This window comes from Carassius carassius, chromosome 43, assembly GCF_963082965.1.
Source record: "Carassius carassius chromosome 43, fCarCar2.1, whole genome shotgun sequence".
Lineage (NCBI taxonomy): Eukaryota > Metazoa > Chordata > Actinopteri > Cypriniformes > Cyprinidae > Carassius > Carassius carassius.
In genome coordinates, this window is record NC_081797.1 from 15,306,124 (window position 1) to 15,320,253 (window position 14,130).

The 14,130-nt window shown below is 38.1% G+C and overlaps 1 protein-coding gene across 2 annotated transcripts in view; it reads right to left on the bottom strand.

Annotated features, from left to right (window-relative positions):
* The window catches only part of LOC132125193 (nuclear receptor ROR-alpha A-like), a 318,478-nt gene that overhangs the window by 6,532 nt on the left and 297,816 nt on the right, over positions 1-14,130 (bottom strand). For both annotated transcript variants that reach the window (XM_059536477.1, XM_059536478.1), the window contains 8 exons: positions 12,949-13,034; positions 10,962-11,103; positions 7,126-7,521; positions 6,252-6,373; positions 5,739-5,871; positions 3,300-3,407; positions 990-1,100; positions 753-865 (listed from right to left, as the gene is read on the bottom strand). In XM_059536477.1, the coding sequence (XP_059392460.1) occupies positions 753-865; positions 990-1,100; positions 3,300-3,407; positions 5,739-5,871; positions 6,252-6,373; positions 7,126-7,521; positions 10,962-11,103; positions 12,949-13,034 (1,211 nt within the window). The remainder of the gene's footprint in view (positions 1-752; positions 866-989; positions 1,101-3,299; positions 3,408-5,738; positions 5,872-6,251; positions 6,374-7,125; positions 7,522-10,961; positions 11,104-12,948; positions 13,035-14,130) is intronic.

Here is a 14,130-nt window from a genome sequence, read left to right on the forward strand (position 1 = left end):
TTTCTTAATAAATGTCCTTGGCCCTATAATGCAAATGATTTAAACAAAGGGTCTGTAGAAAATTTACAATGTAATATTATGATCATTTCATTTTGCTTTCTAATAACCAGATGAAAAATATTTAATTCAGTGTGGTTATTGTTAAAACTAAAACTATTGACAATTGTTTTCAGTGATTGAAATAAAATAAAATAAAAATGTATATTTTATATAAATATACATTAAATAAAAATATGAGATAAAAAAACACACACAAAAAAAAATGTTGAATTGGCAAGTAACTGAAATAAATATGATTAAGTATTAAAATTACTAAAACCACAACTGAATAAAAATAAAACAAGCTAAATAGAACATTAAACAATAAACTAATAAATATGACAAAAGCATAACGGAACAGCTATAACTAAAATTAAAAAGAAACCCGGATATATAAAGAAAATAAAAGCTAAAGTAAATTAAAGTAAATAGTATATAAATAATTCAAAAACAAAAGTAATTTAATAATTAATCACTTATTCTATTTGCAGCCCTACTTTTTAACAGAAAGAGATAAAAAAATAAAAAATCTGTTTTTTGGATTTATACATCTCATTTTACTGCAATACTTAACAGATTTATCTGTAAAGCTGTAAACAAAGTAAAAATGTTCATATTTGTAATATTTTACACAGTTACTTGAATACATAAAAAAATAAAATATATAAGAACAGTAGAATCTAATGACATCATATCCTGTTCCTTCTGTGTACCTTTGTCAGTATGCCGTCCTCTCTGTGGTTCTTCTGTAGAACATGTTGGAGGGCCAGCTGGATCTTCTGCTGGAGTTTCTCCACCTTCACCTTCTCCTGGAGCCAGGATCGATCTAAACACACACACATGGGCGTGGGGATGAGACACTTTCACATACACAACCTGAGCGGTCCCAACAGGTGAACAAGGGATTGTGGGTAATGTATGTGTATGCTTTAACACAGAGCCAGGCTCACCTGCAGACATCAACACGAAGGCGGAGAACAGGGCGATCTCGTCTTCAGAGAGGTGCATAGAACACAAGTTTTTCGCAAACTCGAAGACAGAGCTGATCAAGTCGTCGCAACCTGTCACCGTGGAGACAGAGAAGAAGAAAAAGTCGATGAAAAAAAAAAAGAGAGAGTCAACGGCGGCTGAGACGGAGCAGTAGTCAGCGTCAAGTAGACACATGACCTTTTAGCATGAGATGTCGGAGTGGTGCAGAGGTAAAAACAATACAATCCTTCACCATTACAGAATGATTTTTCCCCTCCAGGCTAATCATGCTTTGGCGAATGAGAGGGGTTACATAACCATGACTGGGGTCACTAACAACACTGAAGAAAACCCATGACTCAGAGCTCATTCAAACACTGGGAGATAGTCTACAGCAGCAGTTCTCAAGCTTTTCATGCCAAGCACCAAGACACAACAATGTTCCCTTGAATTTTGTTTTTCACTTTGAACGCAAGCATTAGGACTATAGCAACGTTCAATTGTTTTCAAAAGTGAAAAGATGGCACTAAATCCAAACACAAAAAACTTTGCCTTAGTAACATTTAGAAAGCATTGTGCTGTTTTTGCATGAATATAAAAAATTGCAGTCCAGGTCAAACACACGAATAGTACATATTTTTTTATCATTACATTAAATATTTTATATTTAAATATTGTAAAAAATAATAAATAAGTTGAATTAAGTCAAATAAAATGTAATATATATTTATAGCATTTATAGTATTTAAAGTTCAAAAACTTTTTTTTCATTTTGACTTTAAGGTGAAATATAATTATATATTGCCTTTTATATCAATTGCAGCTTGCAAAAAAAGTTATTTTTTTTATTTTATTTTTTTACATTAGTAGTCTAAGACTTAGTAAGAATTAGTAGAAATTAGGCATTAAAGATGGCAAATAATTTAAATAAGTTGTGTTGAATACCACCTGTTCACACATTTCCATATTTTGTGGAAGAATCAGACTAAAGTGAATACACACAAACACCATAGCAGTAATATTTACAAAGGACTGCACTGTCTTTGCATGAATTAATATGCAAATGATGCATTCTGCATCAGACACATAAATAATAAATATACTTTAGATGATTTGCCTGTCTGTTTAGAATCATATCTCGATTTTTATATCGATTGCAGCTTGAAAACACTGTTGAACACAGTGCCTATTAAGTAATAATGGGAGTTTTAGATGCACAAATCTATATCACACTCATAAATTAATCAGATATTGGAAATTAAACATTGAAAAATGCTAAATAATTTAAATAAAACATCCAGAGTGTGTTGAGTACCGCCTGGGGGCACTACGCCACAGTTTGAGTTTTCATAACAGTTTCGGAGCTACTAGTTTAAGCTTGGCAAACACATGCAGGCTTATTAAATGCACTACAGATACAATAGGAAGACGATATTGCAGTTGTTATAACACTGAGGACGTCCGTGTGAGATATGACTGAATGATGTCCTACAGGCTGACATCTTTATGTCTAGATTTCTCATGTTTGTGTTTGTTTTGGCATTTGGAAAGCTTTCAGCCCCCAAAGGTTTGCAACGTGAGTGCATAATGACAGAGAAGAGATTTCACTAATGTCACGGCATTCAAACGTAAATGCTATTTGCTTACTCCAGAAAAAATCTACACCCTGGCTACGGCTGCGTGAATGGCGGGTTTGATAAAACACTCCTGGTAGACGCTCAATCTTGCTTATGCAGTTCCAGACACCCACTATATGCAGCAGCTACAGCAGAGCTACTGCAATCCTGAGCAGCATCCTCAGCGAGGAAAGTTTAACTCCAGGTGTGGCGGATATGAGAAGCTGGTGCCGACCTGGTGGGCTTTATTTGCTTGCGTACACACATGGTCCAAAATTAGCACTCAAGTGCCAAATGTGGGTATAATTGCAATTTTATTTTATAACAAAAATGCTTTTCATGCATTTATATTACATATTTAAATGATCTATAAAATATAGTTAATTGGTTAAGTGCATAATTAGTAATTATATAGAAATAATTACTTCAATGTTTTAAATAATGTCATTTTATTTATTTGCGGTGGCATATTTTGGGTCCTGCACACAGGTGTGTGTACAAAACAATTTTGACGTTGCTTGCAGTTAGGCAAATTGGTTGGGTTCTGCCCACATTTGCATGTGTGAAAGTCATTTCGAACAAATAGGACACAAATAAGCAAAACACTCGCATGTAATATTCCAAACACAGAATTTCCACTTCACATACCAAATCCAATCGGGTTTCGTAACTCACCTAATGACTTAAAGACATCAGGCCCGGCATACTTTCCGTCGAAATAGACTGTGTTGTTCTGAGGGTCGAAGGCACGGCACATTCTGATAAACACCACCTCCAAAGAGCCTACGCATAGATGAGAAAGAAACAAAATGGGAATTTATAATCCAAAACAGAAATTCTGGAGGAATATGTAAAGGCAAATGCTTTTATCTGCATTTTATGCATGTTACATTCTCAGCACTGCCACAAGAGGTGCAATAGCAAGAATTTCTGTAAACCATCTTCTTCTACAATACATTTCCTCATTCAGGTCGATTATTGTGATGGTGGAACAACAATTTGATGAGAATCTTGTTCAGTAAGTTAGCTAACTAAGCTAAGCTAATGTTTATAGTTAGCAAACACTGGGTTTAATGGGAGAGATATTATTGCAGTTTGTTATGTAAAGTTTGCATTTGCGTATTTTCTTGAAGAGTGCTCTTGTTCATAAGCAGTGTGTTTATATCATGAGATGCACTAAAAACCAATACACTACAGAAATATGTGAATATAAATGCTTCTGACTGCATTTTTCCCCCCACAGTTGTTACGTTGCATTCTCAGCACTACCACAAGGGGCGCAATAGTTATGTTAATAGAATTAACATAAATAGTCTACTTCTACAATTCAATCTCATTTTTGACAAGTAATGTAATGGTGGAGCAACATTCAAAGATAATCTTGATCAGTTAGCTGAAATTAGCTAAGCTGTCGACGTTTAAATATATATTTTAAGTTATTTATTTGCCGTTTTTATATCTTTATTTTGTTAGGACAGTAATTAGACAGGAAACGAAGTGGAAGAGAGAGGGGGGCTGGGATTGAGAAAGGTCTACAAGCCGGGACTCGAACTCGGGACATCTGAAGCGCAACATGTTGGCGTTTTGCCAACAACGCTATTGGTGCCGACGCCGATGTTTATAGATAGCTATGTGAATAATGGTGCAGATATTTGATGCAAGGTTTGTTATTTAAGGTCAGTATATCATAACAAGGAGCAGTATCATAAAATACAGCTTTATTAAGTCACCAATCATTTGATGTTTTTGAGCAGTTATGTGTGTGTTTATGCGTGTCTCAGGTGGAGTGTGTTGCTGTTATTGTTGTGAGTGGGAGCAGTAATTCTACAGCGGAGTGCTTTGGTGAGCACAGGCTTAGAGGATAAAAGCCACGTAATAGAAGCCATTACGGAGTTTTAGAAAGATGCAGTGGTTTAAAATGTCATGTCAGGAGAGAGCGCTCACTCAGTATTTTGTTAATAATTTTGGTCGGGCCTGGAACAAACAGAAACACTGAAAGCTGTTTGGATCATGATGGAGATGGGTTTTGAGTATGATAGAGCACTTTGGTCCATTATTTGTGAGAAGATAGTGTGCAGCCGTGGATATCATCTCAATAGTGCCTTATATTTCAAAGAGCTGACAAATCATCCCAAAACAGTTATCCTGTATACACAAGAGATACTGAAGCACTGCACCTCCTGCTGTGTGACATCGGATTTGTTCGGAATTGAATACTTGCATATTGCTTACTGTGCAGTATACTATTTTAAGCAGTAAAATGTAATGCATGTAAAAAAGTGTGAAGTATGCAATAATAAATACTTCAAAGAGTAGTATTCTAAACTGTTTAAATGTAAAAATGTCTTAATTATTTTTTTTTTTTAGGAAAATGTTACTTTCAGTTCATTCATCACACCAAAAAAGAGAGACAAAGTTGAATGTACTGCATTGTATGATAAGTAGTCATATACTATAGAAGCCTGTTTTGGCCATTGAATAAAAAAATAAATAAAAAGGTAATTGCATAATTATACAGAGTTTATATCTCACAATTCTTGTTTCATGCAATTCTGAAAAAAAAGAAAAAAATATATATATATATATTATATATTGCTAGATATGAACTCGTAATTGTGAGAAGAAAACTGATAGAAACACTTGTGAGTAAAAATACACAATTACCTTTTCATTTTTATTCCATTGCAGAAAAAAAAAAAATTGTGAGACGTGAACTTAAAATTCAGAGAGAGAGAGAAAAAACACAGAACTGCGAGATAAAAATAATTGTAAATTCGGAATTGCGGAGTTTATATCTTGTAATTCTAACTTTTTTCTCAAAAGTATGAGTTTATATCTCACAGTTCTGTTTTTATCTCACAATTCTGAGAAACAAAATTTGAATTGTGAGATATAAACACAGAAGTATAAGAAAGAAAGAAGAAAAAAAAAAGGAGTCAGAACTGTAAGAAAAAAGTTGCAATTATATTCTTTTATTCTCTTGGTGGAACAGTGCTTGCATAGTATACTGTAAATATTGGCCAGTGCATACTGTGCACAGTACACATACGGCTAGTAGTATGTTATTCTAAATGTAGCCACAGTCACTGCAGAAAAATGATTATTTGTGTTTACCTGCTTTGAGAAGCACTATCTGATCATTCTGACAGAGCTCCATGAAGCCGTCGATGCGCTTGGCAAACTCCACCACATACTGAATGGCCTCTGTGATTTTAATGGCACACAACTGCCACATGACTTCCCTCGGCTGAGGAGAAACAAAAGACACAACCAGTTTCAAAAAGCACCCATATTCTTTTGAAGCAGTTTATGTGGAGTTATGACGTTAGTCAAGGCATAATTCAGTTTCACTGAAGGGTAAATTCTCACTGACCGTTAGAGATAAATGGGATTTGATACTGTACATTTAATAAATGTATTATCGACTAACCTATTCAACTGGGCATACTCTAAAGTAGCCACTTAAATGTCTGTCCGACTTAATGCAACCAGCCAGAACATTTTCTATCCCAAAAACATCACCTCATCAGTGTCCCTGCATGTTAATATTGACATTAAAGTAAATTGCAAACATCCCTAAGTAAAGCTTCTGAACAACCACATGTGGCTCTTCAAGAATGTGTTAACCTTGCTGTGGTAGCTCTCCACCTCCTCCTGAAGGAATGCCTGCCAGGTCATCTGCTGAAGTTCTTCTCTCAGGTACTGACACGTCTCCATGTGGGACTTGGAAATGTTCTGGGCCAGATGTTCTGAAACACAATGCAACATACCTTCAAAACACCTCTGTCGCGCCTGACTGCACTTAACGTACAGACATATTGAGCTGTACTACATATACATACACACACACACACACACACACATATACTTGTGGTATGGGATGGCATTTGTTTCCCATTAGCATTATAAAGTGGTTTTTCCTACTGTCGGATTCATTTATGCTTACAGAACTGCTGAGGGAAAGGATCTTTCAAAAGATGCAGTGTTTTATTTGCTTCTCCACTCAAAGAACTACACTGTAGCGGTTTGTGATTTAAAGTCGATTTAGAAGCTTGTTGACCATCTGTGTTCCTGTGCAAGAGTAAAAATAGGGCAGTGCTTCAAGTATAAAAGTGAAGAGTGTGTGTAAATTCACTGGAACAAAGGTCATATTTGCTTTCAGCAAGAACGAGCAAATGGAGACGAGAGAAAGAAAAAAAAAAACAGTATAAAAATTCAATCATGCTGAAAACACATCTGTTAAAAGGAGTCCCAGAGCAGGAGGGGAAGCTAAAAAAATGATTTCCCTTGGTGCGTGCCCTGCTGGATCCTGATTGGCCCTAATTAATGGAAACTAATTAGAAAAAAAAAGAGGTTCTTTTAATGAGTCTTTGAGATGAGTCTCCAACCTAATGCTATTTTAAGACACCTTTAGCGATGTTTGCCCCACGGTTGGGTTCTTCCCCCTAGTACCATCCCCTACCCAGAATACACTTTGTCATACTCCAGAATTATCACTTACCCAATTCAGCCATGGAAACGGTGGGGGATGTCTCCCCATTGGTAAAGGAACAGTAGGGGAAGAAGCCCGAGCCCGGGGTGAAGTCGCAGATGGGCTCTGGCTTGATGCCGTTGATGTCCAGGCCGGACTGGTCGGGTGAAGGCTGGATGTCAAGGTAGAAGCTGCTGACACCTGAATCGGGCTTGGTGCCATCAGGCGTGTGGCCGTTCATGTAGCCACTCAGGTCATCGTGGAGCTCGGTCAGGCCATTGGTGGAGAGGCCGTAGGTTGGGGTGAGGGGTTCGGCCTCACCGGGCTGCTGCTGGTGGTCCCGCTGTTGCTGCTGGAGCCGGTGTTTCTGCACTTCTGCATAGAGGCTGTCCCGCTGTTTCTTTGACATCCGGCCAAACTTCACCGCTGTAGGGGGCAAAGATGGTGCAATAAGAACAGAAATCTCTCTCAAATTGTGACTTCTTCCTTAAATATAATCAAATGCAATCGGAAAATGCTGGTGGACCAACCCTATCTTATTTAATAAAGTGGGAATTTCGTATGAATTTGTATAGAAATGTATTGTTTTTTAGAAAAGTAGTAAGCATGAAGGTTCTCCCATAAAACTACCCATCAGTGGGGTATAAGCAGATCATACAAGAATGGTCAAATGAGACAGTTTAAATTCATGCAAACTAGTAGTCATCAATTCATCAAAACATACAATAGTTACAAATTGCCTTGAGAGTATACGATGAGTTTAAGGGATAGTTCACCCAAAAATGAAAATTCTGTCATTTATTACTCACCCTTATGTTGTTTAAAACCCATAAGACCTTTGTTTATCAGAACACAAATTAAGAATTTTTTTGATGGAAACTAAGAGCGTTCTGACCTTCCATAGACAGCAAGGATATTTGCCACGATATCCAAAAAGTATACGAGAATACGTTTGATAATGTATTGTGCACATCCGCACACTGTCTACTGAACCTAAACACTCCTAATTATGTTGATAACATTCTGGGGTAGTCTCCAAAATGCCCGAAGATGGTAACTTGGGGAGAAGAATTGCTAATAAATTGTTACTATTGTTTTCTTTTGTGCACAAAAAGTATTCTCGTAGCTTCGTAAAATTAATTGGAAAAAAACCGGACCCCCTGATGTCATATGGACTATTTTACCGATGTCCTTGCTATGTTTCTCGTGCTATGTTGCTATGTTGATCGTGGTAATATCATTGCCATCTACAGAGATTGAGATTCTATCAAAAAGAGATTGAGATTCTATCAGAAATTTGTGTTCCGAAGATGAACTTAGGGCTTACGGGTTTGAAACAGCATGAGGGTGAGTAATTAATGACAGAATTTACATTTTTGTGTGAACTAAGCTTTTAACATCGACTTCTGAAAGTGCTTATTACAGGAACAATCCCTTTGGTGCAACATAGGTCTTTGGGACAATGGTGGTAGCTCACTGTTTATGTTGATCAAACCAGCAACCTTCTGGTTACTAACCACCACACCAAAACAACCCTTGCACAAGATGACTTCACTCCATAGCTATTGTTACTGAAGAAACAACAAAAGACACAATCTGTTTTCCCTTAAGACTCTGGCCTTTAAGGGGAAGCTTAATAGCGGCATGGAGAGTACAACTGACTCCCTGGAGCAGGATTCACTGTCTCTCAAAGGGTATTAATGGTGTATTGGGTCAAAAAAAATGCTGTACTTGGTAATAGCATTAGCTTTGTGCTAGTGTCTACTTGCCAAAATGTTCCAAGAACAGAAGACCTGACAAGCATGAATCATCAATTTACAGGCACTCACAAAAAGAAAGGTCTTCACTCGCAAAACCTGGAGGAAGTGGCAGAGAGTCTGTTTAGCTTAAAAAGAAAGAGCGGCTACAGCTTCAGCCTGTCTTTGAACTGGAGGAGTGTTAGAAGCAGAGGAAGCTGGGGATGAGATATTGTGTGGATCAGATATAAGTGGAGATCAAGTGTTCATAAAAACGAAGGACGGCTGGCAGAGGACAAGCTGATCTACTGATGGACTGAAAAAGAGATAAACGCACTGGAGAGTTAAATGGAGAATGAAGGGGATAAAGGGGCTTGACTGCTGGAGACGAGAGGAGACAAAATGAAGGAGAGATCATGTGAGGAGAGAAGAAAAATGAAAGATGTAAAGAAAGGGAATGAGACAAATGAAGATCAGAAGAGAGGAAGTGAAAGGAGACTTGAAGCTGCGATTTGAAAAGAGGAGATGAGAGAAAAATTAGAGGACATTTGAGACTGGGAAGGAGACAAAATGAGACATGAGGAGACAAGACAAGATGTAATGATAAGATGTGGCAAGGAAAAGAGACATCATGGCAAGACTGTTGAGACATGAGAAGAGGAGATCAAATAAGAATAAGCCTGACTTTTGAAGGAGAGACTAGATGAGATTTGAAGACAGAGGAGGGGACAAAACATTAGAAGAGGAGAAAATTGGAAATTAAAAATGGAGAGGACTTGAGACAAGAAGAGAAAACGGGAACAAAGTAAGAGGCAAGGAGACAAAGTGAGATTTGAAGAAAGATGTGGAGATGACACAAAATAAATGAGTGGAGATTGAATAAGATTTGAAGAAAGAACTGAATAAATGAGATATTCATGAGAAGAAAGAAGACGAAATAAGATTTGATGAGTGGAAAGAGTTGGAAATGAGAAGTTACATCAAACAGAAGGAGACAATATAATATTTTTTAAATAAGATGAGGCAAAATTAGAGAGGAAACAAGAAGAGACCTGAGGTAAAGAGACAAAGGAGAATAGAACAAAGAGGAGACAAGACGAGACATGAAGAGAGAAAATAAAAAGAGATGTGAGCAAAATACACAAGATGAGAATAGAACAGTGGAAAGGAGATGAGACAAGACATGCAGGGCAGAGACAAGACAAGACACGAGGAGACGAGTGAGGTTTTTAAAAGAGGTACAGGATCAGCTCTGAATTTGAGGCCTGTGAGTGGAGGCCTACTGTCGTCTCAGACATGTGTGTCTGGGTAGCTCTGCGTCTTTGTCCCCGTGTAAGGAAGGCAGATGGGGACTGGTGAGCTTTAGTTGGAGTGAAGTCAGAAGTCACCTTGCCTGTCCTGGTTGTGTGTGAGAGAGCAGCCCGGTAGACTCGGAAGACCTGGCCTGATTTCATCCTCCTGTCAGGGGCCATAGTCACACAGCCCAGCCGGAGGCCCAGCAGGGGGCCTCTACACACACACACACACACACACACACACACACATACATACGCTCACCTGTGCTCCTGTTAATGCTGCTCACCTGCATTTGCTTTAATGAGCCTGTTTTAATGATGCTCATTTAATAAAAGCTACTTGCTGTCAGATTCTCCACCCTGAGTGAGCACGCCCCACAGTCCAGAAACACAACTGCCTCTTAAATTCATCTTGCCACAAGTTAGGTGAAAAATTAATGAGTAATGGGTGTCAACTGCAGAACAGGTACTCTAAATTATATGACATGGCAAGTCTGGGGAAAAAAGGTAAGTAGTGAATAAAAGTAAAAAAAAAAAAAAAAGAACTAAATATATTCCATTACACTGATTCCAGGTACATTCACAGATGCATTCAGTGATGCTTGTACTGTACTTTTGGACAATTTTGGTTGAACAATTTTCCATGATATTTCCCCCTATTACTTTATTCATTGCAGTCAAGTTTTCTTAAACCGTAACTGGAAAAACACTCGCTATCAGGTTGCTCGTTCACTTTACATGCTGATCTATTTGGTATTTTGCATGCATTTGTTGTTCTGTATCTGTGGAGACTCTGTTTTCTCTCTAGTGCCTGCTGTACTGGACACAGACTCACCGTCACGTGACATGCCCACGGCCAGACACTTCTGCAGCCTGCAGTGCTGGCAGCGGTTCCGGCTGGTGCGGTCAATCAGGCAGTTCTTCTGACGCGGGCATGAGTACGCCGCATTGCTCTGCTGACTCCTCCTGAAGAAACCCTACAGGCCCGAGAGACAGACAGAGGGAAGGTTAGTTAACCCATTCAAGACTCAACCATAAGGTTTTTTTTTTTTTTTTCTGGCTGAGTAAAGCCACTAATTAAAATGTTTTACTATCTACTATATTTATGTTAGAAAATTAACTGAACTGCAGTTTTATTTTAGTAACACTGAAATATAATTATAGTTTTTATTAAAAGTTAAAATTAGCTTTAGTTTTGAATTAGTAAATTTTTATAAAATTTTAGTAATTTTTTTTTTGGGGGGGGGGGTTGTCATTGTTTTATATTATATGATATATACATATAAAAGTTCATATACATAAATATATATATTATATATATATATATACACACACACATACATACATGCATATTACAATTTTAGTTACATCATGTTAAACTAAAAGAAAATGAGAAATGTTTTGTTGGGAACTAACTGTATTTTTATATACAATTTATTTAATTTAACATTTATTTCAAGTACCTTTTTTTATTATTTATATTTGGTTTTAGTTAACTACACTAACCCTGCTGAATTAACCTCAAAAGTATGGACATGTCTATTTTACAAATGAATATTTCACATGAAGTTCTCAAAACAACTGTGGCAAACTCTCAACAGATGGTGGCAACTCCTCAAACGCTTGTCTCAATCATATAGATGTGTTTATCTTATCTAGATATGTCTGAACAACTCATTTTTCACAGTGGTTACTATAAAAAGCAGTTTGGAACGAGTATTTTTCCTCATTAACGATTGGCACAGCTAGTTCCGAGACGGGCTAGAAAGGTAGTAAATAATGGCGAGTTTGTGTAAGGTTATTAATGTTGAGTAACAGAGCCCGAACCCGGTGGGTGCCGCGGGGGGAGGGGGGGGGGGATGGGGGAGGAGCGGGCGCCCACGTTGAGTAGATTTCTCATCCCTTTAACTTAATGAATTGATTCCAGCTCGTCATTAACACCCCCCACTCCACAGCTCCATACACATATGTCTTAATTAGTTGCTCATTGGCTGTTTAATTACTAGAAAACAGCTGACAGCTGCCAAGTTGCTTTCTAATGGCAGCCATTATGAAAGCGGGGTAGTACTGCCGGTGACAAGCAGCGCTCCTTAATAATGCTATGATTTATGGGCCGGAGCGGTGTGCTCGCACATATCATTAAATGTCTCTGTGCCTCGAGTAATTAGTAACCATTAAAGTTACATTTCAGCAGTTTATTCTTCAGTATTGCGCGTTTCTGCCGCCGAGTGAGTGACGGAGGGAGATGCTGAGCAGAGAGTCTGTCTATTGTGCAGGAAAACAAAAAACACGCCGTTCAGGAGCCTCGTCCGCATGTTCGTTTCTGCCGAGCCTGCTTGCGGAATGCTAACGAGTCGCTCCGGTGACAGGCAGCAAACAGGAATACACAATAAGCACAAAATTCCTCTTTGCTGAGTGGACGGCGTGTTTGAAAAATGCACGAAAAGAGGAGCTTCGGCGGGAACGAACGGGGGGAGGACGTGGTTGCAAAACTGCTAACAACGTGCTGTGATCCAAAGCGCTTCCTTTTTTGACAGTTATATTTAAAAAAAAAAGTGCAGCAGAAGGTAAAGAAAAACAAGACACAGGGATTATATTGTCGCTGTATTGTATTTGTGATGTTTTCATCAACGTTTCAATTTTTAGCAACACTCTGGCATGTGAATTCCGAAGTCCTGTAAGCACAACAGTGCATTTTTCTTCCTTAGAAAGACAATAATCTGAAAGAAACTTCTCTGTTATTTTCCACAATGTCTCATTTGTTGGCTTTTCCCGCTTTTTCTTTGTCACACACGCGCTGACAGGGTTGTTTAGCGTCTTACCTTGCAGCCCTCACACGTTATCACGCCGTAATGGATGCCTGATGATTTGTCTCCACAGATCTTGCAGGGAATTATTTCGATTTGAGCTGCGGAGAGAGAAAAGAGAGAAGATACTGTCAGGATTTTTCACTGTCACCAGACACCGCACAACACCTCCTCAACGACATGAAACGGTGCTGAGCTTCAAACGCTTCACGTCCTTGCCACCAACTGTTGCGGTGTGTTTGGAGGAGGCCATCCTGACTTTAAACAGAAAGCAGAAAACGTGATGTCAGCCCGTGATTCAGAATCAAATGCGATCGTAATAAAGCGCCACTTTTCCCCGCGGAGCCTTTGGGCAACATTGTCAGGACAAACCCAACTCTTTACCACATGGTTGGACCTTTCCACCACTGGAATATCGGTTCAAAGCTGCCTGTTCAATTTAAAAACCACAAAAACCAAGTAGACAGTTTTACCACCATGAGACGCAGTGTCCAAGAGGCCTAACCCTGACACAATGAGAAGATGGTAATAAGAAGGCTTGAGTTTTTGTTGAGGAAAAACAATATCTTTAAAATTTAGTGTGAAGAGAGGCTTTTTTACTACATTTAAAAAAAGTATTTACCCCAACAATAAACATTTTGTCATCATTTACTCACTCTCTTGTCATTGGAAACCCATGAAACACAAAATGAGATGTTTAACAGAATGTTCATGCTGCTCTTAGAGCGGTTAAGCTCTAAAATAAATGAATAAATAATAATATTGATAAAAAATACTTCTTTTATCCAAAGCAACTTAACAAGTTATGTACTGAAACTCTCAAACATCATTATTAAGATTAATATATTTGCATATTTAAATTTTGGCAGCCATGATTGGTTCTGAGACTCGAGAACACCTCCCATTGGGCATTTTTAACGTTAACCCTAGTGTGACATGATTTGACACATCATATCTTAATATACATGAATGTTAATGAGATTTGAGGGCTGCAGCAGAAAATTTATTTTTATGACTAATCTACCCCATAACTTCAGAGAAGTTAGAACATAGCAAGTTGGACAACTTTTATGGAGCATTTTAGGAGCTTGATAGCCCATAGTGCCCATTTACTTTTATTGCGTGGAAGAGAGCAGCATGAACATTCTTCTAAATATCAAATTTTGTGTTCCACGAGAGTTACAGGTTTGGAACAAC